General features: G+C 41.7%; 1 protein-coding gene across 1 annotated transcript in view; it reads left to right on the forward strand.

Annotated features, from left to right (window-relative positions):
- Positions 1-25,259, forward strand: part of LOC142149890 (cartilage oligomeric matrix protein-like) — a 176,159-nt gene extending 150,900 nt beyond the window's left edge. Inside the window, exons 18-19 of the mRNA XM_075205191.1 lie at positions 22,997-23,136; positions 24,342-25,259. Of these exons, the coding sequence (XP_075061292.1) occupies positions 22,997-23,136; positions 24,342-24,394 (193 nt within the window). The 3' untranslated portion in view covers positions 24,395-25,259. The remainder of the gene's footprint in view (positions 1-22,996; positions 23,137-24,341) is intronic.
- The last annotated feature ends 288 nt before the right edge of the window (positions 25,260-25,547 follow it).

Below are 25,547 nucleotides of genomic sequence, written 5' to 3' on the forward strand. Positions count from 1 at the left end.
CATCTCCTGTGGTAAATGGTCACACAAGTGCAATACTTTTGGTAAAACTAGCCTCAACCAGTTTTATTAAACAGAAAAAAAGAAAAGTAAACTTAAAAATAAACACATTGCCTCTCAGATACAGAGGAACACCCTCCCTCCTGTGGAGGACCTTGCATCCCACACACATACAAACTATAGAGCTACTTGCAAAGTCTATGTAACGGATTACTGGATTCACTACTAATCTTGATTAGCGCTGGCTTACCCGAGGTGCGGAGTCTAACGATCTCCCCGGTATTCACCAAGAACCGCCGCAAGGTGGGATGGGCTTTACTGCCAGGAGTCGCAGGTCACGGTCCTCAGGTTTGCCCTTAAGATGTAGTACAGCGGGATAGGAGCAGGATGAGAATAGTCGGAAAGACCGGGTTCGTACACAGGTAGGCAATGCAGACAGAGTCGGGAGACTATCTCGGAGTCAATCAAACCGGGTTGGTACACGGGTCACCAGAACAGATGCGAAGGCAGCTAGCCAGGTCGGTACACAGAAATCAATACACACAAGGAGCAGAACCCAGGAGGACACAGGAATCAGGAGCCAGGAACAGGTAAGTATCGTTACAGTACCCCCTACCTTAAAGGTGGACTCCGGACACCTACACAGGTTTACAGGGAAATTTCTTATGAAAAAGTTTGAGTAGACGGGGGGCATGAAGGTCAGCCGCTCTTACCCAGAAGCGTTCCTCAGGGCCATATCCTTTCCAGTCTACCAAGAACTGTACGGAACCTTTAATCTAGGATTTGTTTCACCTCATATTCACCCTGATTGTGAATAATAACAGGAGGAGGAACTCTGGAAGGAGTGGAAAATTCGTTATTAAACACTGATTTCAGCAAGGAAACATGAAAAACATCTGGAATACGAAGAGAACGTGGTCATTTTAGTCTGAAGGCTACTGGATTGATGATCTCGGAAATGGAATAAGGACCAATGAACCTGGGAGCAAACTTTTTGCTGGGAACCTTTAAACGAATGTTCTGTGTAGACAGCCATACTTTGTCCCCGATGGAGAAATTAGGACCAGCTCTTCTTTTATTGTAGGCCTGTTTAAAGCGAGTGATGGCCTTTCTAAGGCTTAATTTGGTTTGTTCCCAGATGGGGGAAAAATTGCGAAATAATATGTCCACTGCTGGAACCTCGGTAGAAGAAATCTGGGAAAAGGTAATCAGCCATAGAGAACAAACAAAAGGAGAGTTGGAGATAGCCTCGTGGAAATGGTTATTATGGGCAAACTCAGCCCATGGAAGGAGATCCACCCAGTTGTCTTGATTGGCAGAGATGAATATTCTCAAGAATTTCTCCAGCTCCTGGTTAGTTCTCTCTGTGAGGCCGTTAGACTGGGCATGATATGCGGAGGAAAAATCGAGTTTGTTACCAGACTTGTGACAAAAGGATCTCCAAAACTTGGATATAAACTGAGAACCACGGTCAGAGACAATGTGATGACGACAACCATGAAGACAGAATATCTCCTTAATAAAAATATCGGCCAAAGAGGAGGAAGAAGGAAGACCTTTCAGTGTAATGAAATGAGTGGTTTTGGAAAAACGGTCTGTGACCACTAGGATTACTGTACAAGACTTGGAGGAAGGTAGGTCTGTAATGAAATTCATGGAGATTTGAGACCACGGGTATTCAGGAACTGACAGTGGAATCAAATGGCCATAAGGTCTCCTCCTAGGAGTTTTGTGTTGGGCACATAAGGAACAAGAAGACACAAACTTCCTTACATCCTCTTGTAAGGAAGGCCACCAGTAGCTGCGAGATAGCAACGCCAAAGTCTTGCGAATGCCGGCGTGACCCGAGAAGAGGGAATGATGAGCCCATCGTAACAGTTTGATGCGGAGAGGAGCAGAAATGAAGGTCTTGTCTGGAGGACAGCTTCTCTTGAGATGTGTTGCTGCCAAAATTCGGCTAGGGTCCAGAATAAATTTATTCTCCTCCAATGGTTCCGAGTCAGCAGGATCAAATGAGCGGGATAGAGCATCCGCCTTAATATTCTTAGATCCAGAACGGAAAGAGATGTTGAAATCGAATCGGGAGAAGAATAAGGACCATCTTGCCTGCCGAGGATTTAGACAGCGAGCAGTGCGCAAATATAGCAAGTTCTTGCGATCGGTGTCTATAGTAATGGGAAACTGAGCACCTTCTAGGAGATGTCTCCATTCAAAAAGAGCCAATTTAATGGCCAGGAGCTCCTTGTCACCAATGCCGTAGTTCCTCTCAGCAGGTAGGAGGCGACGGGAAAAGAAACCACATGAACGTAGTTTACCCATAGAATCTCGTTGAGAGAGAACGGCTCCTGTACCTACGGAGGATGCGTCCACCTCCAGAATGAAAGGACGAGAACAGTCAGGTTGTTGGAGGATGGGAGCCGAGGAAAAGAGAGATTTTAAGGTAGCAAAGGCCTGAGTAGCTTCCACAGACCATACTTTGGCATTCGCAGACTTCCGGGTCAGGGCGGTGATAGGAGCCACAAGAGTAGCGTATCCTTTAATAAACTGGCGGTAATAATTGGAAAAGCCTAGGAACCGTTGTGTAGCCTTCAGGCCGGAGGGTTGAGGCCAATCTAGAATGGCCTTCAACTTGGTGGGATCCATTTGCAATCCTGTGCCAGAAATGATGTAACCTAAGAAAGGAACTTGTCTTTGTTCAAAGGTACATTTTTCTAGTTTGCAGTATAAATGGTTTTCCCTGATCCGAGACAGAACTTCCAGGACATGTTTGCGATGCGATACCAAATCTTGGGAGAAAATTAGGATATCATCTAGGTAGATGACCACAAACTGATACAACAGGTCTTGAAAGAGTTCATTCATAAAACCTTGAAACACAGCGGGAGCATTGCACAACCCAAAGGGCATGACTAAATATTCAAAGTGACCGTCCCTGGTGTTGAAGGCAGTCTTCCACTCATCTCCCTCCTTAATACGCACCAGGTTTTAGGCTCCTCTGAGGTCCAATTTCGAGAAGATGGTAGCCCCCTTAATCCGCTCAAACAATTCTGAGATTAATGGTAAGGGGTACCGATTCTTTACGATGATGGCATTTAGACCTCGGTAGTCGTTACAGGGGCGGAGGCCCCCGTCTTTCTTTTTCACAAAAAAGAAGCCTGCCCCAGCAGGGGAAGAAGATTTTCGGATGAAGCCTTTTCTCAGATTATCGTGGACATAGTCCTCCATAGCCTTGGAATCGGGAACGGAGAGAGGGTACACTCGGCCTCGAGGTACTGGTTTACCAGGAATTAAGTCGATGCTACAATCCCAAATTCTATGTGGAGGGAGTTTTGTAGCCTCTTGTTCAGAAAAGACATCGGCAAAGATTTGATAGGGCTCAGGAAGAAGGGCCAAGTATAATCTCTTGTGGCATTTGGAATCTCCTCGAGGAACCACCTTAGAAAGGCAATGAGAAAAACAATGTTGTCCCCAAGATAAGATATGACCAGATTGCCAGTCAATATTAGGAGAATGGAGACAAAGCCACGGTAGTCCAAGGATGACTGGATTGGTAGATTTGTGAATCACAAAGAAAGAGATACTCTCTTGGTGGAGTGCTCCAAACTGAAGAAGAGGAGTGGTGCGTACAAGGATGGATCCTTCAGGAATTCTTCCCCCATCGATGGCTAAAAGGGAGATAGGTTGTTCCAATGCTTGCGTGGGAATGGAGAATTGCCTTACCAAGGCGGCAGAAATGAAGTTCCCTGCAGCCCCGGAGTCTAGGAGAGCTGACTGAGAAAAAGTATGATGTCCTGACTGTAAGGAAATAGGGATGGTGAGACAATCATTATTATAAGGGATTGAGGGAGACTGAGAAAGGAGGCCCAACGATACTGCTCCCGAACACGTCAGGCCTTGTCGTTTCCCGGACGTTTGGAACAAGAGTTCAGAAGGTGGCCGCTCTCTCCACAATATAAACATAACTTATTACGAAATCTCCTCTCTCTCTCTTCGGCTGATAGGCGGGTCCTTCCCAAATGCATCGGTTCCTCAGGCGGAAGAACAGTTGTTTGGTAGTTAGGAGCTAAACGGATCATACTGCGTTGAGACTGTTCCTTCTCAGAATTACGCTCCTTGACACGTAGGTCAATCTTAATGCAGAGGAAGATGAGATCGTCCAAAGATGCAGGGAGTTCTTGAGACACCAGCTCGTCTTTGATCCGATCTGAAAGACCCTGCCAGAATGTAGCCACAAGAGCCTCATCATTCCAGCGGAGTTCTGAGGCCATGGTTCTGAAATGTACAGCATACTGACCCACGGACTGGTTCCCTTGGCGGAGACGCAACAACCCAGCAGCGGCATTGGAGACCCTTCCTGGCTCGTCAAAAACCTTTCTAAAAGTTGACAAAAAGGTGGAGATCATTCCGCTCCCACAACGGGGATGCCCACGCCAAAGCTTGACCAGAGATCAGAGATATCACATAGGCTGCTTTAGCCTTCTCAGAAGGGAAATTCCCCGGCAACAGTTCAAATTGAATGGAGCATTGGTTCAGGAATCCTCTGCAAAGTTTAGGGTCTCCATCAAATTTAGGCAGATTAGGTATCTGCAAATGGTAGGTAGAAGCTGCTGCTGCAGAAGGGGGGTCCGGAGTCGCAATCACTGGTGTAGGAGGTCCGGTGGCCACTAAGGTGTTCTGAACAACGTCCAGCCGAGTGGATAAACTCTGGAGGAATTTTAAAAGTTGCTCTTGGTTCGCCTCCTGTTTGTCCATTCTTCCCACTAAATGCTCACGAAGTAGATCTTTAGCCGCTGGATCCATGGTCAGAGCAAACTGTAACGGATTACTGGATACACTACTAATCTTGATTAGCGCTGGTTTACCTGAGGTGCGGAGTCTAACGATCTCCCCGGTATTCACCAAGAACCGCCGCAAGGCGGGATAGGCTTTGCTGCCAGGAGTCGCAGGTTGCGGTCCTCAGGTTTGCCTCAAGATGTAGTACAGCGGGATAGGAGCAGGATGAGAATAGTCAGACAGACCGGGTTGGTACACAGGTAGGCAATGCAGACAGAGTCGGGAGCCAATCTCGGAGTCAATCAAACCGGGTCGGTACACGGGTCAGCAGAACAGATGCGAAGTCAGCTAGCCGGGTCGGTACACAGAAATCAATACACACAAGGAGCAGAAACCAGGAGGACACAGGAATCAGGAGCCAGGAACAGGTAAGTATCGTTACAGTCTATTTAGGAAGCATTCAACCTCCTCCCCAGGTCTGAGAGAGTGAAATTGATCTGATATTCCTTTCAAATACACCTCACAGGTGCAACTACCAAACAGCCCACTGACAGACTGGGCCTTGTAAATAGAGTTCACCCTTCTCTCCACAAAAAAACTGAACATGCTCTTTGGGAAGCTTTTATCAAACACCAGCAATCTCACTGGAGTTTAAGAGCATATGAGACAGACAGTCTGGGACATATGTATATCTGCCATTTTCCAATTTCAGTGCTTCTGTCACAATATTTATAACAATTTATTAAAATAAGTTTTTATCTGTTTATTACCCATACATATTGTATATACAGTTACGTTTGCAGTTGGGAATATTCTATATCTCCCCATGAGTTATGCCTATATCCTTTATATCCTTTTTCTTTGCTATAACCTACTGCTTGGAGAGTTCCTTGAATTTAACTGGAGAACAGTAAGTTCAGACGCACACAGGGAGGGAAGGGACAGAAGTATCCTCAATGACCCCCTAGTCCAATGCTAGACTCAATACATAGCATACTTACATAGTACATAGCACTCTGTCGCACTCAATACTCAACTGGCACAAACTCATTAAACATTACCTGTAAGCAGGAGCACAGTCTATTTCTTGTAAGGACTCTGATACCTTCCTTTATTCTCCCAGTGCTTTTCAGTGAGTTTTGATCAAAGAACCCCCTATGTAAACAGAAGTCAGGCCTTAACCAGTAATAGAATGGCCGACTCAATAGATCTATTTCTCCAACTATTTGTGATTCCTGCTAATAGCAATGTACATTAATAACTAGTGGTCTAAGTGGAAATTTAGAAGTAGTGGTATGGAAAATGTAGGTGAATGGAATGTTATAGTTTTACCATGAAGGCGATTTTTATTGATGAAAACCAACTGAATACAATGGAACAACCATAATCAACTTATATTACAACAAATGTCCACTTATTTACTAATTGGATACCTCCTTAAAAATATTGATAACAATATTAAAAACAAAAAACAAAATAAACACACACACACAACAAAAAACAAACAAACTCTAACTTAAGAGTCCATAGCTGTTGGGGTAACCAGTGACCAGAAAGATGGTCCTATTTGCCAGTCTCTCTGAGCTTCCCTTAACTGCCCTATTGTAGATAAGCATGTCTCCTGTAAAAACCACATCTGCATCCAAATATTTCAGATTCTCATAGACTGCATGCCTAGTTTGCCTGACCTTAATGCTATTCACATTACTGGAGATCACTCGTAAAGAAAAATCTACCATTATAGCAAGAGACAAAAGAGCAGCAAAAAAAATTAGTCAAAGTCAGAGCCACCTTGCCGATCTCCCGTTTCCATATTGGACTCTACTTGCCCCTTCTCAGGAACAGACCTTCTTTTAGTTGGTGGGTCATCTTCTGACTCTACATCACATTCCCGTGCCACTTTTTGCATCTCCTGCATTAATTCTAATGCAGCAAACCAATATGCATCAGTATCCGACTCAGATAACAGCTCATATCTATTGGAAGTAACTGTTACTTCTACACCTGCTCTTCCCTGAACCTTTTTCTTTTTCCCTGGTTTTTGAACAAGACTCCATTCACCTTCAGGCTTACGAGAGGATTTATCATTTTTCCTCCTCCTATACCCTTACTCTCCTCACAAACAGACACTGTTGTAGAAGAAGATGGTTCAAATGCCTGTTGCTCAACCTGAACCACCATTTCTGTTGGCTGTTGGCCACTTTCTGGCTGGTGATGCTCTTGCCCTGTATCAGCCATCTCCCGCTGAACTTCCTGCTGTGTTAGTATTGACCCTAACAATAATGCCTCCTCTTCCATAGCCTCTTCTTCTACCACCAAACCCTTATCTGGAGAATCCTTACAAATGTTATGGCAGGCATCTGGACAATCCTTATGGGGGTGGCCAATTCTTCCACATAAATTGCATCTAACATTCACACAGGTAGCACTTACATGGCCAACCTCACCGCACAAATTACACTTAAGGATTGTGCAAACATTGGCCACATGACCAGACTTCCCACATTTAAAACATTTTACCAAAACCCTCCAACCACCAGTTCAGACACCATCAGTATCTTTATTCTTTGTCAGATCTGACACTATATCACAATGCCTCCTGAGCCAGATCACAATGTCCTGGGGATGCACTGCTTCATTCCAAAAAAATATTATTACATTGACTGTGTCTGGCTTGGAGATTGGAATAAAACTAAACTTATTCCAAGCTTCTGCATCCCTAAACTTGCTGAAATTTCCCAGAATCTATCCAGATCAGACATAAGTTTAAAACTCACATCATACCCCTGTCTATCTGGTAGGTTTATTGCTGCCAATATGTTTGCTGGTACAAACCCCATCTGGTGACACAATAACTCTCGTATGACATAGCTGCTGTCTGGCAACTCCTCTCTGGTACCTTTGTTCCTGAATCTGACAACATTCCTCCTCCTAAAAGCCTGACCTATATAATTCGTATTAGAACTAAATGATGATGCACCGCGGCTCCAGGCATTCCTAGGAGGAACCTGGCCAGATCCACTATTTGTATTATTTCCTTGTGTACTATTCTGTGTATGATCCAGTGCAGATTGACCATTTACTGTTGTGGGTATATCTGCTGATACCTGAGACTGTCCCACTCCAGATAAAGGGGGGAAATCTAGTGTAGTATTCTCTACTGGGACTTCCATCTCATCTATCTCAGTATTCTGATCCCCTGATTGCTCCACTGATTGTTCTATTTTTGTGGAGGGTTCAACATCCCATAGTGATTGTATTCCTTCCTCACCCTTATTTACTACCACCTCTTGTAAACTACCATCTGTATATTCTATCTCATCGGTAGCAACACCATTATTGTCCACAATATTTTCAGCACCATCATGTATGCTAGGAGTCTCTTGTATATAATGCTCAGGTATTTCTCCTCTTTCCTGTGTCCCACTGGTTGCATCTCTCTGCTGGGATCCACTTTCCTGAGGTGTGCCGACATCTCCACTGAATTGTTGTTTAACAATGTCCCTCGGGACCGGAGATATCAGTACTTGATCTGCACTTTCTCTGCTGCTTTGCCACTGCCGTTTGTCCTTTCTTGTACAAATCTCCTTCCTTAAAGGAAAAACTGGCTTCCTGCAACACTGGTCTTTTCTGTAGCAGTTGCGCATCATCTGGGAGGTCTTCAGACTCAGATTCACATGAAGATCTGGACTCTGGCTCCATTTTCTGTCTGTACTTTGTCACCTCTTTATTTGCATCAAAACGCTCCTGATTTTTATATACTTGTCCAACAGGTCCCAGCTGCTCTAAGACAGAATCAATGTCTCTTACAACAATTGCAAGGTCTTTACTTAATGAATTGAGTTTGCCATCATATTAAGCTTCTTTGCTTGGATTTCTAGCTTTTAGTTTATAAACATATTCAATCTGCTTTTGTATTGTCAGCTTTGTTTTCTTTAAAGCCTCCATTCTTTTTACAAGTGCACCGATTTTATCTGCTAGGTGCACGCTCTGCCCCTTTAAGACTCTGAGTCTGCCTTGAAATTTCTCCAGACAGTTTAAAACCACTCAGCCCCTTTGATGTTTCTGGCCTTGGAGAATGTCTTCCTTTAGTAATGTCCATTTTTCCTATATCACTGCTCTTTCCTTCCACATGTCTCTCAGTGACAGGTACACAAGTCTGCTGAGCTTTGCAAGTTGTAACTGCTATCACTGCTGCTCCTGTATGGTTAGAATCTCCAGCTTGCAGCCTGGATCCTGGGTGTGTTGTTGCTGCAGCTTTACTTGCACTTTGCATTACTGGCACCAAGGGTTTCTCTGCTGATTGCAGCTTAGGGGGGTCCACTGACACAAGCTTTGTCACATTTGTGGCCTTTGGCCCTGAATGACGCGGTTTTCGACACCCTGCCCCCTGCACGCCCACCTCCCCGTAGACATCTCCCAAAAGCCCAAACGAAAATGTTGGCAAGTATGAGGTATACAAGTTTGCTGACTTTTGCAAGTTGTAATTGCTATCACTACTGCTCCTGTATGGTTAGAATCTCCAGATTGCAGCATGGATCCTGGGTTTGTTGTAGCTGCAGCTTTACTGGCACCAAAGGCTTCTCTGCAGATTGCAGCTTAGGGGGGTCCACTGACACAAGTTTTGTCACTTTATTACTGTTCCCAAGATCACCTCCACCTAACTGGGATCTAGTGCGACCTGGACGCACCAGGCTGGTTACAAGTACTTGCTGTTGCAGGTTTTCTTGCATAGTCTGTCTTTCCAGAGATGTTCCCCTCCGTCTCTGGGGAAGGGGGGCTGTTTGCACACCAGGTGAGCTTGCTGCACTTTGATTACCCTCCTGTGCTCTTTGCAGTTTTTGTTGTGTATTTATCCTGTATTTGTTGTACTTTTTCTTGAGGCTGCTTCATTCCCCTGGTTTGAGGCTGTTGCATTTGTTTGCTGCTAGTTTGACATTCCAATCCTGTGTCTTGTTTAGTAATTACACTTACTTTCTGTGTCACATTCTCTTTCTTACCTTCATCTTTTTCTTTTTCCACAATCACTGCACTTGTACTGATAACATTACCCACATTACCTGGCTGAGAAATAACTTGAGGTTTTGAAAGCACCGCTGTTTGGGCCTGGGAGTTTTCTCCCAGAACAGGCCCAGAGGCCTGGGGCTTGCCTGGGGAGTTTCCCCGCCCAGGGTGGCCAGGCCCTGGGCTTGCACCAGACATCAGACAAGCACTAACCACACTTCCTCCCAGGAGCTAGAGGGAGGAGCTACAATGAAGGCAGTAGGAGAAGTGGTAGTATTGCATACCATCATATACTTCAACCACTGTTACTAACATATACTACATATGTGATTAAACCTAATTGCATTTATTAATGAAAGAAGACTAAAAGGAATCGCAGGCGCAGCAATAGCGCCGAAGAGGAATAAGGGAGGATGGTCGCTAGGCGGCCCGATGCAAGTGACATGAAGAAAGGGGGGTGCAGGCAACGAAGTCCGTCCTATTTTGTTACAGCTGAGCAGTGCAGGTAGCCACTCAGGGAAAGGAGGGGGCAGGGGGCAGGGGGCGAGACAAAAGGCAGGACAAGGTGAGAGTAGTTAAAGGAGAGGGGGAAGGAGACATAGTATACACAGTTTTTTCAGTCTTGCAAGGACTCTGAGCAACCCTCTGGACCTCCAAGGATTTTTAAATTAACAGAGGAAGAACTGGAGGCTCTAGGGCATCAGCCCTGGGGCTGGTAAATATGAATTCATAAATTAAAATGAAAGATAAAGAAATTCTAAACAATTAACTTTTAAAAAAAACAAAATCAAAAATCATTAATTTTATTTTGATTAATTTAGCATTGTGTGCCTTTTTAATACTACAAAGTAAATTCATTAAAATAAGTAAGCTATGTAGTATGAACTAAATTATAAATGTTAGAGGAATTGTATTGTACTCAGATAGCAATTGTTAAGCAGAGATGGCTGGGTTAGGAGACTTGCAAGTTAATGTGTGTAACAAAATAATACTATCTAAGGTGAGACAAAGCAGAGGCACAATTGCTTAGTTCAGGGCCATAATTTGTTTTTGGTTTTTTCTTCTGTTTTAATTTTGTTAATATACTTCAGGCATAGACCAACATGCTGATGGCACTAACAATTAGCCTCCCCCTTTCTCAGACATTCTTTTGTTGGAGGTGATTAGTTAGGAGACAGGAAGTGAAATTGTATGTTGATCGGGCTGATTACCAGGAGGGGACAAGGTTATATCCAGGCTGTGGTTACAATTACAATAAGGAATATATGTTATTATGTAAATTTATTTCTTAATCGTAAGATTTTTAGTCACTCAAAATATATACATGCTATGGGTTCTTTTCCTTTATCTATTCCTTCCACTTCCCGGTCACATGTCTGTCCTGTGCTGATGTAGTTTTATAGATACTCTACCTTAAATCATACTTGCCAACTCTCCCGGAATGTCCGGGAGACTCCCGCATTTTGAGAGAGTCTCCCGGACTCCCGGGCGAGTGTGGCAAAAGCTGACACCACGACCAGCACAGCCAGCGGTGCATTTTCTACGGCTGACGCCATTTCCAGCGCGGCCAAAAGGTCATTCATTAGATTACAGGGAAGGGTGCACAAAAAAGCTGATGCCATGTCCAGCGCAGCAGGCGGTGCACTATCTTCAGCTGACGCCATTTCCAGTGCAGCCAAAAGGTCATTCATTGGATTACAGGTGAAGGTACACTGGAGAGCTGACGCCACGTCCAGCGCAGTTAGCGGTGCATCGTCAACGGCTGAAGCCATTTCCAGCACGGCCAGAAGAACATGCATCGCATGGCAAGGGAATGGTGAGATTAATAATAACGTGTAAAATTGTAACGTACAATTGTTGATAAGGATGTAGGTAATGCAAATATTAAGATTAAGGGATGTTTATAAGGATCGAGAGGGCGTGCGCGACAGTTCAGGTGACGATAGTTCATCTGAGTCGGAGTGTGAGCAGATGTATAAGTCATTGAAGGAGCAGCAGCATATGGTAAGGGATAATAGGAGGAAGAAGAAGCTAGTGGGCCCCGTGGTGGAGGCAGTAAGGAATAGACTCGTGCAGGTGAAGACTGGAGTCGCAGAAAGAAAGTTTCTGCTGTCGGTTGTGAGTTGAGCGCAGTGATGGGACATTTGCCAAAACACACCATGAAGGAAACTGAGAAGGGTAATTTTGTTGATCTATTTACATTAACCGAGGTGGGACTCAAGGAAAAAGAGAGGGAGCAACACAATCGGATGCGTACGAAACTATAGATAATTGGTTGAGCAGGATGTTTGTTTACTCTGGTTGTTACATGTGGGCATTGCAATGTGTATGGTAAAGTGAATAAACTTTATTCATTCAGTTTACAGAGAATACGGGGGGTCTGTAGGGTGGAGATATGATGAGGCTTTTTGATTGAAATCACAAGGGCAAAGGCCCATAAGTTTCGGAGTATGGGATACATATTTGGCTAAGAACACAGTGGTTCATCAGTGGAAAGGAATGGTGCAGCGATAAGATTTTGAGGCCAGTAAAGGTGAACAGGATGCTAGAGTGGCTGGCTAGGTATCCAAAATGGGAAGAAGCTGAGTTGTGGCATTTGTTGCAGGCAGGTTTTTGTTTTTATGGAAGGTTTAAGGATTTCTGTTATGAGAAGCATCCCCCCCAAGGGGGTGGGGGGGGGGTTCACAGGAATTCTAAGTCAATTAACATGCAATCTGCAATAGTCAGTGATAAGATTGTCAAGGAACTGATGTTGCACAGAATGACTGGCCCATTCCAGGAGTCTCCCAGTTAGAATTTAGTAATTTTTGCATCTGGGCCTGGATCCTAAGAAGGCAGCAGAAAATTTTAGGCTGATCCAGCACTTATATTATCCGGCAGGGGCATCAGTTAGCGAGGCGCTGGACAGGAGAAGTGTTCGGTCCAAGATCAATCCTTTGTCAGGACTGTAAAAATGGTCATAAGCATGGAAAAGGGGCCCTCATGGCAAAATTAGACATACAGTCTGCCTTTCAAATGTTGGCAGCTTTAGGTTGATGGGTTTTTCAATCTGATGGATATTATTTCATAGACAAGGGTTTGCCTATGGCCTGTTCAGTATCAGGTGCATTTTTCGAAGCCTTTATCTTATTATAGCAGTGCCAGGTTTATTGGAGGGTGATTTATGCCAAGGGGGCTGGTCTCCGGAGGGCGTTGTTGCGGTGCCTACATGGAAGTAGGCAGAACACGCCCTATTTTTCCAGATGGAACTGGAAAAGGTGGTAATATTTTTCTAGAGAGAACACCAGGCATTATCGCCCTGGATAGACGGCCATATGCCTGGTTCCAGCTTCAACGGTTGGGCCAATACCAGCGGCGTGCCAGGTTTCACCAATTGGAAGGTAATTAATGCCAAGGGGCTGGTCTCAAGAGGACGTTGTTGCGGTGCCTACATGGTAGTAGACAGAACACGCCCCATTTTATTATATAGTGATATATTTTATTAGCCTTGCACGCCGCTTGTCTGCCAAGTTTGGAAGTGTTTAATAAAGCTGTGACCGAAATAATTTTGCCAAATACTTGTCTCAGAGTCTTTCTTTAATAGCTCACTGCATGGGACACCGGTTAGTCGACCTATATCCCTTATAATGAGCCACAGGATAAGTTAGTGCTAAATTCTGATCTATATTATCCTGCGTGAAAAGTGGTAATGGGTTGAGAATTATATGTAGAACATTTATGTCAAATATATACTTGCTGGTGTTATTTTTAGTTCAGTTTTCTCCTTAGGCTTGGGTGGCACCATGTTTGTTCTCTGCAGCATAATTCCAAGGAGTATATTTACTAAACTGTAGGTTTGAAAAAGTAGCGATGTTGCCTATAGCAACCAATCGGATTCTATTTATCATTTATTTAGTACATGCTACAAAATGACAATTAGAATCTGATTGGTTACTATAGGCAACATCGCTACTTTTTTAAACCCACAGTTTAGTAAATATACCCCCAGATCTCTTGAAGACCAAGAGAAGGGTTGTTTAAAACTCTTCCACTAAATACTCACCTCATTTTGCATATAGCTATAAAAGTTTGCATGTTTCACCAGTATTATTTGGCCTTAAGTTTTGAGTCCTACCTGAACCACACTGCATATGGTTCAGAAATCAAGCATTTGGAAACCAACCTCTAGAAATCCTGAATTTGTCCCTAGCAATGGGAGCTGAATTATATGCTGTACAATGCCTCTTTGTTGCTGCATATTCTGATAATTGGAGCTATGTTATATGCTGTTGGGTTTTACTTGTTGTGTGACACCACCCTGCCCTGTTCTGGTGCGTCACTGCTCATGTCCAGAAGAGTCTTCATTGCACCTTCACCGTTGCCCCCACCCCAGTGGAGAGCATATAGGAGGATCAAAAAGTGAAACGGCATGCACTTACCGGCCCATTTTGATAAAATCTTTCAGTGCAGATGGGCTTATATTGTTAAGCCGGCCCTGCATGTGAGGGTGGCTCGGATTTTGATATGCTCACTGCAGATCCCCAGCTATGCCACTGTCACCAAGTTAAAAAATTTAAATTAATAGACACATTGGTAATCTATACACATCCTTGTTTATATATTTTTTTTAGCTCATGTCTTATCTATTATCAGTGCTGGACAACTGTTTCCATGAAGCAGTTAACAGTGTGAGCACACTAGGCAATTTTAAGTGCAAGGCAAGGGCTTATCCTCTGGAACATACCCAATAACTAGCTGAATGCTTTAAGATTTGCTGACCTGTCCCAATAAATATGTATACACTGATAACTGCAAACCTATTTCATATTATAATAACTAACAGATATGCAATTTATAAACAAGCAAACTGTTGTGTTAATTCAATTTTAGGGTTCAGTTTATAAACGTCAAAAAATAAATGCACATGACTTAGCCAAATTCAAGACCAAGATTTTTTGTGTTGATAATTAATATTGATGAACAGTGTGCATTTTCAAAGGTATTCCTGAGTGTCTGCAGAATTTTTTTTGGTCCCATATAATGGCTTGATTTTTCCATGTCCTCTGAGACAGCGATGATCAGATGTCAGCCATTAAGTGATTGGACACATTCTAAACTTATTTTATGAAGGAAGGTCAATTTGTATTAGAGATGCTCACGGATCCCCGCATTTTGGTTTTGGTTTTGGATCTGGATTACCATCGTGTTTTGGTTTTGGTTTTGCCAAACCGCCATTGCGTGTTTTGGTTTTGGTTTTGGTGTTATTTGGTTTTGTTTTTCAATTTGTTAAAAAAATTTAATTTTTCTGGGCTAAAATAACATAATTTAGGTATTATTTTTTACCTACATTATTATTAACCTCATTAACACTAATTTCCAGTCATTTCCATTCAATTTTGACCACCTCCTAGGTCACAATATGATTTTCATACACTTTCAAAGAAAAATTGTTGCAGTTCTTGCCAGTGATAAGAAAAAGGCCATTGTCGTGCCTGGGCATAAGACCAAAAGTCCACGTCTTAAGTGTGGAATTATTTTTACAGAAATCCTGATAACAGTTGTCTAGCCATTTGTAGCGTTTTTAAAGCCACGCTCAGTAGAGGTAGGGACCTTAACCATCTGGGATCCTCATCCATGTTACGTAATTTTTTCAGCGAGTTCTTGGAAAGCTGTTGGGAAAATCAGAAACTTAGGTTTCTACCCCCCCCCCCCCCCCCCAACACCTTCATCATCAATATCCGCAGAACCAATAATTTACAGTTAAACAATCCTTTGCAAGAGGAAGCAAGCATGAAACCTGTCACCCAGTCGCAAAGCGGATCACAGACGCCATAAGGACTATGCTAGTATTAGATCTGTGTCCATTATTAATGCAGCTAGTTTTAGACAGTTACTTGAGGTCTTCTGTCCCTATTACCAAATTCCATGACGACCCCATTTTACTCGAAAAGCTATTCCTCACCTCTACCAGAAAGTTCATAAAAATGTAATCATTGGGCTACAAAATGCCATTCTACCCACTGTTCACTTAACCACAGATATGTGGGCAATCGGAACTGGGCAAAGTAAAGATTATATGACTGTGACAGTCATATTGGTCATTCGCCTTCACCAGCAGGGACAGCAACAGCATGTACCCAGGTACGTCACATTTTTCAGAAGTAGGCTACTCTGTGTATCAGCAGCTTCACTAAGAGGCATACAGCTGACAATCTGTTCCAAAAACTAAGTGATGTCATTGAAAGATGGCTAATCCTGCTTTGACTCTCCTGAGGATATGTCATTTATGATGTCGACCCTAAAATTTGTTCAAGTATTACAGCGGGGTTGAATTCCATCACATTTCCTGTTTTGCACACACAATCAACTTGGTGTTACAGAACTTTTAAAAAAATGACATGCAGGAGATGCTGTTTGTGTCCGGAAAAATTTAGGGGCAATTTCTGCTTTCTGTAACAGCATGTAAGAGATTGCAGCAGCTGCAAGAAGACTAGCATTTGAGGGGAATGTACTTTAGTCCAGCGAAGTAGTCACCTGTGAAGAGAGTGCAGACATGGTTAGCTTGAGTCAAGTGATTGCCTTAATAATACATTTTGACAAGGAGCTACAGAAATTTAATGTGTGAAATAAAGCAAAGTAAATGTGCTAACTATATTTTAATTGTAGACTAAATACTTAATTTGCTTTGCAAGGATCCAAGACCTATCAACATCTTGTTTGGACGTCTTCTCCTTCAGTTTCTCTGGCAACTGCTTGTTGTACAAAAAATGGCTTTCCCAAGACATCCAGTAGTGATACAGATGATTCCGCACAACATTTTAATATTTGCTCTGCTGTAAAAGAATTGGCCAAAAATCGTGACAACTCTGCCCTAAAATGAACTACAAATTCCATTTGGAAGGCCATTATCTGCAATTACATCATAGTACACAGACTTTTATAATGGTGGGATGATTTAGTATTGTTTGAGGAAGATTAGCACTGAACCCTGCCACCTCTCCTGTTTCTGAGTGAGCTATGGTACAATAAAATATAACTGCAAATTTAGACCAAGACTGTCAGCCCTATTATTTCTATTTCAGCAATTACAATTCGCAATGGAGCTCTTCTCTTTGGGTGTTACCTATATAACGCAGTAGAATTTGCCTGCAAATTCTACAGACAAGCCTGCTTGTCTTCCTCTTCATCAATGACTCTTAGCATTTGAGCACTCGACTTTGGGTATATATAACATCCAAACTTTAATAGTGCAAATTAGGAAAAATACAGTTTAATCCATGCTAGGCCCTCCACCATCCTTTGCATGTTAATAGTAGGTTGCAGTTAAGGGCAAGGTTACACATTTTTTTGTGAACTCCTTCAAACTAGCCCAGATGTCAAACTGTTGTGGTCTGCCATCTGCGTCATCCCTGCTTGTGTTTGGAAAGTGCAAATTGGTGCCAGAACCTCACATGCCAGAACTGCTGCCACTGGTGCCACCCTGCTGCCACTGGCACAGGACTTACACAATCAACCGCATCCTCATCAGCGCCCTCGTCGGCTACCCAAATCTCCCCCTCATCCTCTAATTCCAAAGTGTCATCCTCACTTGGTGTATCACCGGCTACACTCGGGCTGTTCAGGCACACATCAGCAGAACTGCTGAAAGGGCCCTTCTTTATGGGTACATTTTCAGAATGCTCAGGATTAGACATATCACTGGTGGATGGACTCTCCACAGGGATTGGTGTCATTTCTGATTCTGAACATACATTATCCTGTAATGCCTTACTGTTTTCTTGCAGCTCGGCTTTGACGCGTAACAGTAGTTGTGCACCACTTTTAGACTCCAAATTACTTGATCTTGCTTGGTCACGAGTGATTGTACAAGAAGAAGGCTCGGTAACATTTTTGGATCTGCCACTAATAGAGAAAGGCGAATAACTCATGCTTTCTTTGCCAACATGCCATTCTACACACGCAGTGGCAATTTTTTTTTTATCAGCACTTAACTTTTCCTCAGTTACAATTCTTTTTTGCTTCAATACGGTAAAAAAATTTTTGGGTGTGTGTTTTTTTCCCTGATTTAAAAAGATCTTGGGGAACCGAACCCGCCCATCTCTAATTTGTATGTGCTCATAAATCATTGTAATTAAGATGTAAAAATGGTACATAAGAAACAAAGACAACCGCAATGTTTACATATTCTAATGACAGTGTCAAAATAACAATACCTGGACCTCGATCTATGGATCTGCACAGTTAAATTATTCAGTTTAGTATTTTGTGTTTTTTTAAGTTGTATCTAGGAAGCTGTGGTGTTTCACCATTTCTATCTTGAAGTCTACTGAATGTCTATGAACATTTGCATAGTCTACCTATAGTAGGTGAGAGTACAGAGTTTTTTCAGTAGGTGTCTGCAGGATATAATCTGGTCTGTACAGCTATACTATGTTTAAGTAAATGTCTTCTGAACCAATTAATAGGGCTTATTTTGCACACAACATGAGTTCAAGCATGTACATCTGTATTTATCGCTTGTATTAAAGACTATAGTGAAACCATGGCTCTTTGCATTTTTAAGAAGGGAATGAGAACCGTATTAGAAGCCCAGGAAAAGTTTATTGTACAAATAAAATGTGCCACTGACTGTTATGTTGTAAAGTTCCCCATCTTATGTTCACGTCCAGTAAATGTAGTACTATTTGAGCTATCACCGCTTGGCCATGATCTTGCCTTGCACTTCTCAGACCGAATTGCCAGATTAATTCACTCTGACTTCTGGCCGCATTAATCAACCTAATAATGACCCTTATGATATTGATTATCATCCTGCATCAAAGTTGTTTTCAGTATACCCTGTGATATCATGCAAATTTCCCCAATATAATCTGCAAAACCACAGGATGTATGACCACCATAAGCAATGTCATATGTATCCTAAGTGACAGTCCGTGTATGCAATAAGTAACAGGTCTCCAGGTACTGTTAGCAGGAGCTAGGAATGCACAAATGGAGACAAGTAAGAGGTAGGATGTCCTTAAATCTATGTATATAAAATTGAGTGTCCAATACATTTCTGTTTCTTCAACTGTTGGGGACCAGGTTCAAAAAAGTGTTCCAGCTCTTTGGTTGGTAGCACCAGCCATATACCAATCAAGGTGCTGGATATCCACTTGATGGCTTTTGAACTCTGATTTATGAATGGCTCTGATTTGTGAATAGCTGATACTATGCCAGAAATCATCCAGTGGGTATCCAGCACTCTGGTGGATAATTTGCGCTATAGCTTCTAAACATGCTTATGGCATCTGTTATGCGCGTTTTGTCGCTATCCAATAACGATTGGCGAATCTCGATTCGTGTTTCCAACGCACAAATATTCTCAAAAAGTAGTAGAATAATTCAAGCAAAATAATAGTAAGTACAGCCGTTACTTATCGCAGGCGCTCTGGATCCAGTGAACAGTCATTCAGTCCTGAAGTCTGTAGACAAGATGTCTGAACACTAGATGAAAAGCTCCTGCTTATATGCAAACAGAAATACAGTAAAACAATGCAGATGGTGTGGCTTGCTTCTATTGGTCCAGGCTTCAGGGAAGGTCCAGAGGGTTGTAGATCATAGGCTAGATCAATCTAAGGAATCCAAAGGTGGGGGTCATCTCTCCAGGGGATGTGCTCTATTCTTCCTGCAAAAACTCCATTTACAACCAGTCCATTAGTATATTATAGTCTGCATCATATTAAAGGTTTATTCCCTAACATCAATAACTAGCGTATGCAATGTGCGATCTCTTCGCCAAATGCACCGGACAGCTGCTGAAGTAAAGGGAATCAATATGATACCACACATGACACATTTCCTTTAACCTGTACCATATGTATGATTAATATACATATAACTTATAATATTACACATAAACACTACTATATTTCGACATAAATAACTATGTGTTGCGACTATAATTAATGTGTACTATTTACAAAGATGCGTATTGGTGCGAATGTGTGTAAATGTGTAAAAACCACTATTGCCACGTGTTACGGCTGCGTACGCCCTTCCACGCCGTAGCGTGCAATACGCATCTTTTCAGACAAGGACAACCAAGTTTTCTCGATATTAATTGAAATGACTTTATCCAATTTTACTGACTTCGACACATCTTCCCAGCACTTCCCCTCCAGTGTACCCAGACCAAGCAGGGGATTGCAAACTACTGGTCAGAGTAATATTTTGGTGCAAACATTATTGTGACAATATAATACTAAAATACATATAAATAGTCTTTCTTTTTTTAAAAAGTTTTCTACCTCCGGGACATTAAGCTGATTTCTTTTCAGATAAATATTAATTTTGAGAACTATTATATTTAGTTGCTTAATATCACTGTCAGTGGACCACTATATTGCTTTGCTCTTTGTTTTTTTTAAATTTAATTTTCCTTATGGTCTGGCTGCACACATGTTCACCAATATTTCTTTTTATTCTCACAATTATTTTTATTATTATTATCTTATATATTATCTTTATTATTTGTATCTTCATTCCCTCAAGAGACTCCTCCCATCCATCACTATTGGTACTACCAACATCTTCTCTTCTCCCCAATTTCGATGCCTGGGTGTCACCCTCAACTCCTCCTTCTCCTTCACTCCCCACATACAATCCCTTGCCCAACCCTCCCACTTCCATCTCCGCAACGTAGCCTAGATCAGACCCTTCTCTCCATTGATGCCACAAAAACCCTCAACTACTCTATGATCATTTCCTACTTAATGGCCTACCCCTCACCAATCTCGCTCCTCTTCAGTCCATACTCTAAGCTGCAGCCCAACTAAACATCCTCTCACTGTACTTCATCTGCCTCCCCTCTCTGTTAAGCACTACACTGGCTCCCTGTCCATTACAGAATCCTCTTAAAACTCCCCACCCTCACCTATAAAGCTTTCTCTGACTGCACTGCTTTTTACCAACCTCATCTCCATTCATTCTCCATCTGGCCCTCTACGGTCAGCCAACAACTGCCTCATCACCTCCCATCTGAGCACCACATCTCACTCCCTTATTCAAGATTTCTCATGTGCTGCCCCCCCTTCTCTGGAATGATCTCCTTCATTCTATCAGCTATCCCCTAGCCAGCAAATCTTTAAACCCTCCCTTAAAACCCATTTGTTCTGGGAAGCCTACCCTTTCTCTGTCTAACCTCTCCCCTGCCCTCCTCTTCCCTTGTTTATGATCCTTCTCCTCTAACCATACTATACCTCACCCTCATTCTTCCTCCCCTCCTACTTACTCTTGTTCATCTCTCCCCTCAGAGTTCTAAACCCCTCACCCCATCTACCCATGCTGTTTCCTGTCAGTTTCTCCATTCCCTTTAGATTGTAAGCTCCCTTGAGCAGGATCCCCTTGTCTTCATGTCCTCTTCCTCCTGTTTACATTTGCCTTCATCTTCCAGCCTCTTTTCTCCACCTCAACACTTCAGTCCTGCCCCTCTCTCCTCTTTTCCCTTGTCTTGTCAAACAAGGTAGTCGGAAGGCCTTACCTGCTGATATCTGCGCTGCTACGCAAGGAGGCGTGGAGTCTAACCACACCCCATGTCTTCACCAGGGAACCCCGCAAGGAATTTTGGACTTAGCCACTGAGACGTGTCGGTCACGGCCCTCCCAGGTAGCTACTAGCGAGGTTAGATGAACAAGCGCAATCGCCAATCCGGGGTCAATACCATGCGGGCAACGAGGTACAAAAAGGAGTCAAGCAGGAGAGAGTGGTCAGGCAGGCAGGGGTTAGAATCTGGAGCTGCAAGCAGGGAATATACACAGATATATATAACTATGGAGGCAATAGACAGACTAGCTGACTAGATACTCTGGCACCCTAGTGGTGCCAGAGTCTGGCTTAAATAGTAGCATCTACCAATCATTGGTGGGAGTGGTCTGACCGCTGACAGGAAGTGGCCCTGAGCATGTCCGTTGCTAGGCATGCTCCCGAACATCCGGTCTGCCGGGCGGAAGTGATGTCCCATTGCTGGCAACGGGATGAGTGTAGAGAAGGCGTCCATCCCGGCACCAGGTAGGAGTGCGGGACGGCGCCTGACATCTTGTCTGCTACTTGATCGCTGCCCTGATCCTGTTAGTGGCACCCACACTGCTGAGCACAGGGTCTACCTCCTTAGTTTACTCTCCATCTCCCTCCATCACTTTCCCATTATCTTTAATTCATGTTTACCTCCTTGTCCTGTGCACCTGATTTCAGCTGAGTTTGTATTTACTGCATTTTGTTTTTGTACTGCCCTGTATGCTGCTTTCTGTTTTGTCCCATGCTCTATGTATGATACTGTTGAACCTTTGTGGTGACTCATAAATAAAAGATAATAATAATAATAATAATAATAATAATAATAAAATGCTATATGCTTGACACCTGGGATCAGGTCTTCTATATCTTGTAAGATTCCCATTCAATACCATAGATTGTAAGCTTGTGAACAGGACCCTCTTACCTCTCTATTTATATTACCCAGTATTGTTTTATTACTATTTGTTCCCAATTGTAAAGCGCTACATAATCTGCTGGCGTTATATAAATAAATGTTGATGATGATAATCTTGTATGTATGGACATGAAGCATTGTCATAGGGTCATGCAGTGTCTTTTGGTGTCAATTAGTGGAACATTGTGTGCATCTATCATCGTGTATCATCAGGTTCAATAATGCGTTTGATATATGCAACAAAGTCCAACACTCTCAATTACTTGTACACCTCTCACATGACTGCACAAAAAAACCCTGTGTCACATCTGTCACAGCTCTACTTCATCAGCATGAGCTACACAAGGCAAGTAAAGTCAATTGTGGTGACAGAGGAACTTCATCCAAATAAAATACAGTTTATTAGCAAGAAGTAAGCAGAATTAGTCCACTTTGAAAAATGACACTTGACAATGCTTTACATAGCTCTTTTATAAAAAATCAATGTGGACCAGTATTACACTGTGCACAGGATGTTCTAGTAACTTTCTCCTCGTTGTCTTGTCTTCCTCAACCTTCAAAACGCTTCAAGGCTATGGCTCTTATGAGTCATAAGATGAATGCATTATTTTACCTGCACATAGTAAGCAATAGATTTTCTGAATTGTCAGTAACACACTGTAGAATCACTGCATACAATATTAATCCAGCCCAACTAAATAAAGTAGACTTCTCTGTACCATAACTGTGCTGCAAGGTTTCTGTTTCACTGGCTATGTGGTTATTGCTTTACAGAGTAAAGTTTTTCGAAGGTCCCGAGCTGGTAGCTGATTCTGGGGTTATACTTGACACAACTATGAGGGGTGGACGTCTTGGAGTGTTCTGTTTTTCCCAGGAGAATATCATCTGGTCGAACCTGAGATATCGTTGTAATGGTGAGTTATTCTTTGCAGTTTGAATAGTTTTTCAGATGTGATTGTTTAATTTAGGGTGAATCATCCAGTGAATGACCATTACCAGTGGATGAACATTTTCAGTTTTAATACACTGATACAAGCTTTAAACTTTGTAGCCAATCCTAACCAGTGTCTCATTTCATGCTATTAAATTAAGTCGTATTGTTCATTCAGGCTTTGTGGGTTCAGTCATTGGTAATTTCTACACCTCTTCTTTTTGGTTGTACAATTCTAACTATTGCTTCAATCTTTTAAACAAACATTTAAAAATTGTTTTCATGTTGTATCTTGTACATCATCTTAAATAAGAGTATTACTTTAACTGTTCATTCACTTGGTGATTCACTCTACAAACTTTCTAAACCCTTGGTAATGTAACATGAAAGGGAAAATTAACTATTAACTAATTAACATTTAATTTATATACAGTGTAATCAGGTAATAGCATTATGCAGAGAGACATAATTCTAAACTGATCAGATCTCTAAAATGTTTTGTTTATTATATAAAGTAAACTACTTTTATTTATTTATTTTACTACTTTTTTTTTTTACTCCCGCCTACAAGACTTCTCCCGTGCTGCTCCCCACTTATGGAATTCCCTGCCACTCTCAATCAGACTTTCCCACAGCCTTCTATTTTTTAGATGCTCATTGAAAACACATCTCTGTGTTAGAGATGGCCTTATCCTCGATAACACTATTTACACTAATGCACCTTCACAACTATCCCGATCCCCACTCTGAGCCACACTCGCTTCTTTTGTTTCAGCTGTGCCCTCTTCCCTGTAGAATGTAAGCTCTCTAATGAACAGGGTCCTCCATACTCTTTGTTTTCATATCTCCATTCATTTTGTCTGCCATGTCTGTTCTTGTTGTAGGTATGTTTTGTTATATGTATATCCTTGTCTTCCTTAATGTAAAGCGCTGCTGAATTCTAAGAATGCCCAAGTTTAATATTTGGTATTGTTGTCTAGACTTTATTCAATAGTTAAACCTCTAAAAGCAATATTAGCAGTTATCACTGTGAGCTATAAAAAGTACTACTCTGTATGCTTTTTGTTATTTTGCAAATTAATATTATTCATCACATCAGTTAAGAAACAGAAAGTAAACTACAGAATTTGAGGGTCCATTGATTGTTCGTGACCTGTTAAACACTGACAATATTTTTTTACCTTTCAGATACTATTCCTGATGACTATGAAACATTTAAAGAACAGAAGATCAGAGACTGAAATTGAAAACCACGTTTTTTGTTTCTTTATAAATTTAAATATGAATGCACATTGAACTGTATTTCAAATACATTTGCATACTTTCACCTGCTTCACATAACCAAATAAAATGTACATATTCTGGCAGAGAAAAGGGAAAGTGTACTTAATTAAAAAAAAAAAAATTGTTATAGAATGTGATAAAAATAACACCTCAGCTACAAGGAGTGCTAATTAAATTGCCTTTCCCCCTGATTTTACACCACTGATAATAGATTATGTGGAATAACGGAAAGTAAATAATCACTTGTAACAGTGGACCTGCCATCTATGCGCTATGGGAGAAATTCATGATAAACCAGTATCTCATAAATATTAATCAGACCATAGGACTATTGCTCATAATGTGCCTCACTGGTTTCACTGGTTCATAGTCAATACTTTCTCATGAACATTAATTATGAAAAAGACTACCTCTATTGCGTGCAGCACAAACACCTGCTCTGTAATATAACTCAACTGTGATAGAATAGAACTGCTCAAAAATTTGAATCTACGAATTTTTAATCCTGATATAGCATCACCTTTAACAGTAGAGTTTAAAAGACGTTACTTTCATACACTACTCCATGTACAGTTACCATTAATTGTAGTCTATTACACAGGAAGTCTTCAATATTATGGTGGTAAAAGAGTACTTTGCTTACTGCTAGTAAACAGTATTAGACCTGTAAATAAAACAACAAAAGAGCTGATATACAATAATTACAAATGTAATAAAAGCAAAATATAAAACATTTACAGCACAGTTCTTAGCAGACAAAAATGCTTAATTGTCCATATCCAAACACTTACCAGATATAGCATATAATGAATTTTCTCAGTGATTTAGATGGTTTTTCCAACTAATCTGATATGAACAATAAAAGTTCCTATACGGAGCTTAAATAAAGATTTCTTAAGGTTGTATAAATTTTTCTTATCGACTTTATGGTTTTATATGATTATTGCTCCACAAATTGTTTGTTTATGTGTGTATATAATACTGAACTTGTATTGAAAAAAGCAAACCGTTGTCAGAACAGCATGATGCTGTATTTTAGTGACATAATTTCAAAGCTTCCCAAAACAAAGGTATCAGAACAGGATAATGTTGTACTATAGTGCATAGGGT

The sequence above is a fragment of the Mixophyes fleayi genome, chromosome 1, assembly GCF_038048845.1.
Source record: "Mixophyes fleayi isolate aMixFle1 chromosome 1, aMixFle1.hap1, whole genome shotgun sequence".
NCBI classification, from domain to species: Eukaryota; Metazoa; Chordata; class Amphibia; order Anura; family Limnodynastidae; genus Mixophyes; species Mixophyes fleayi.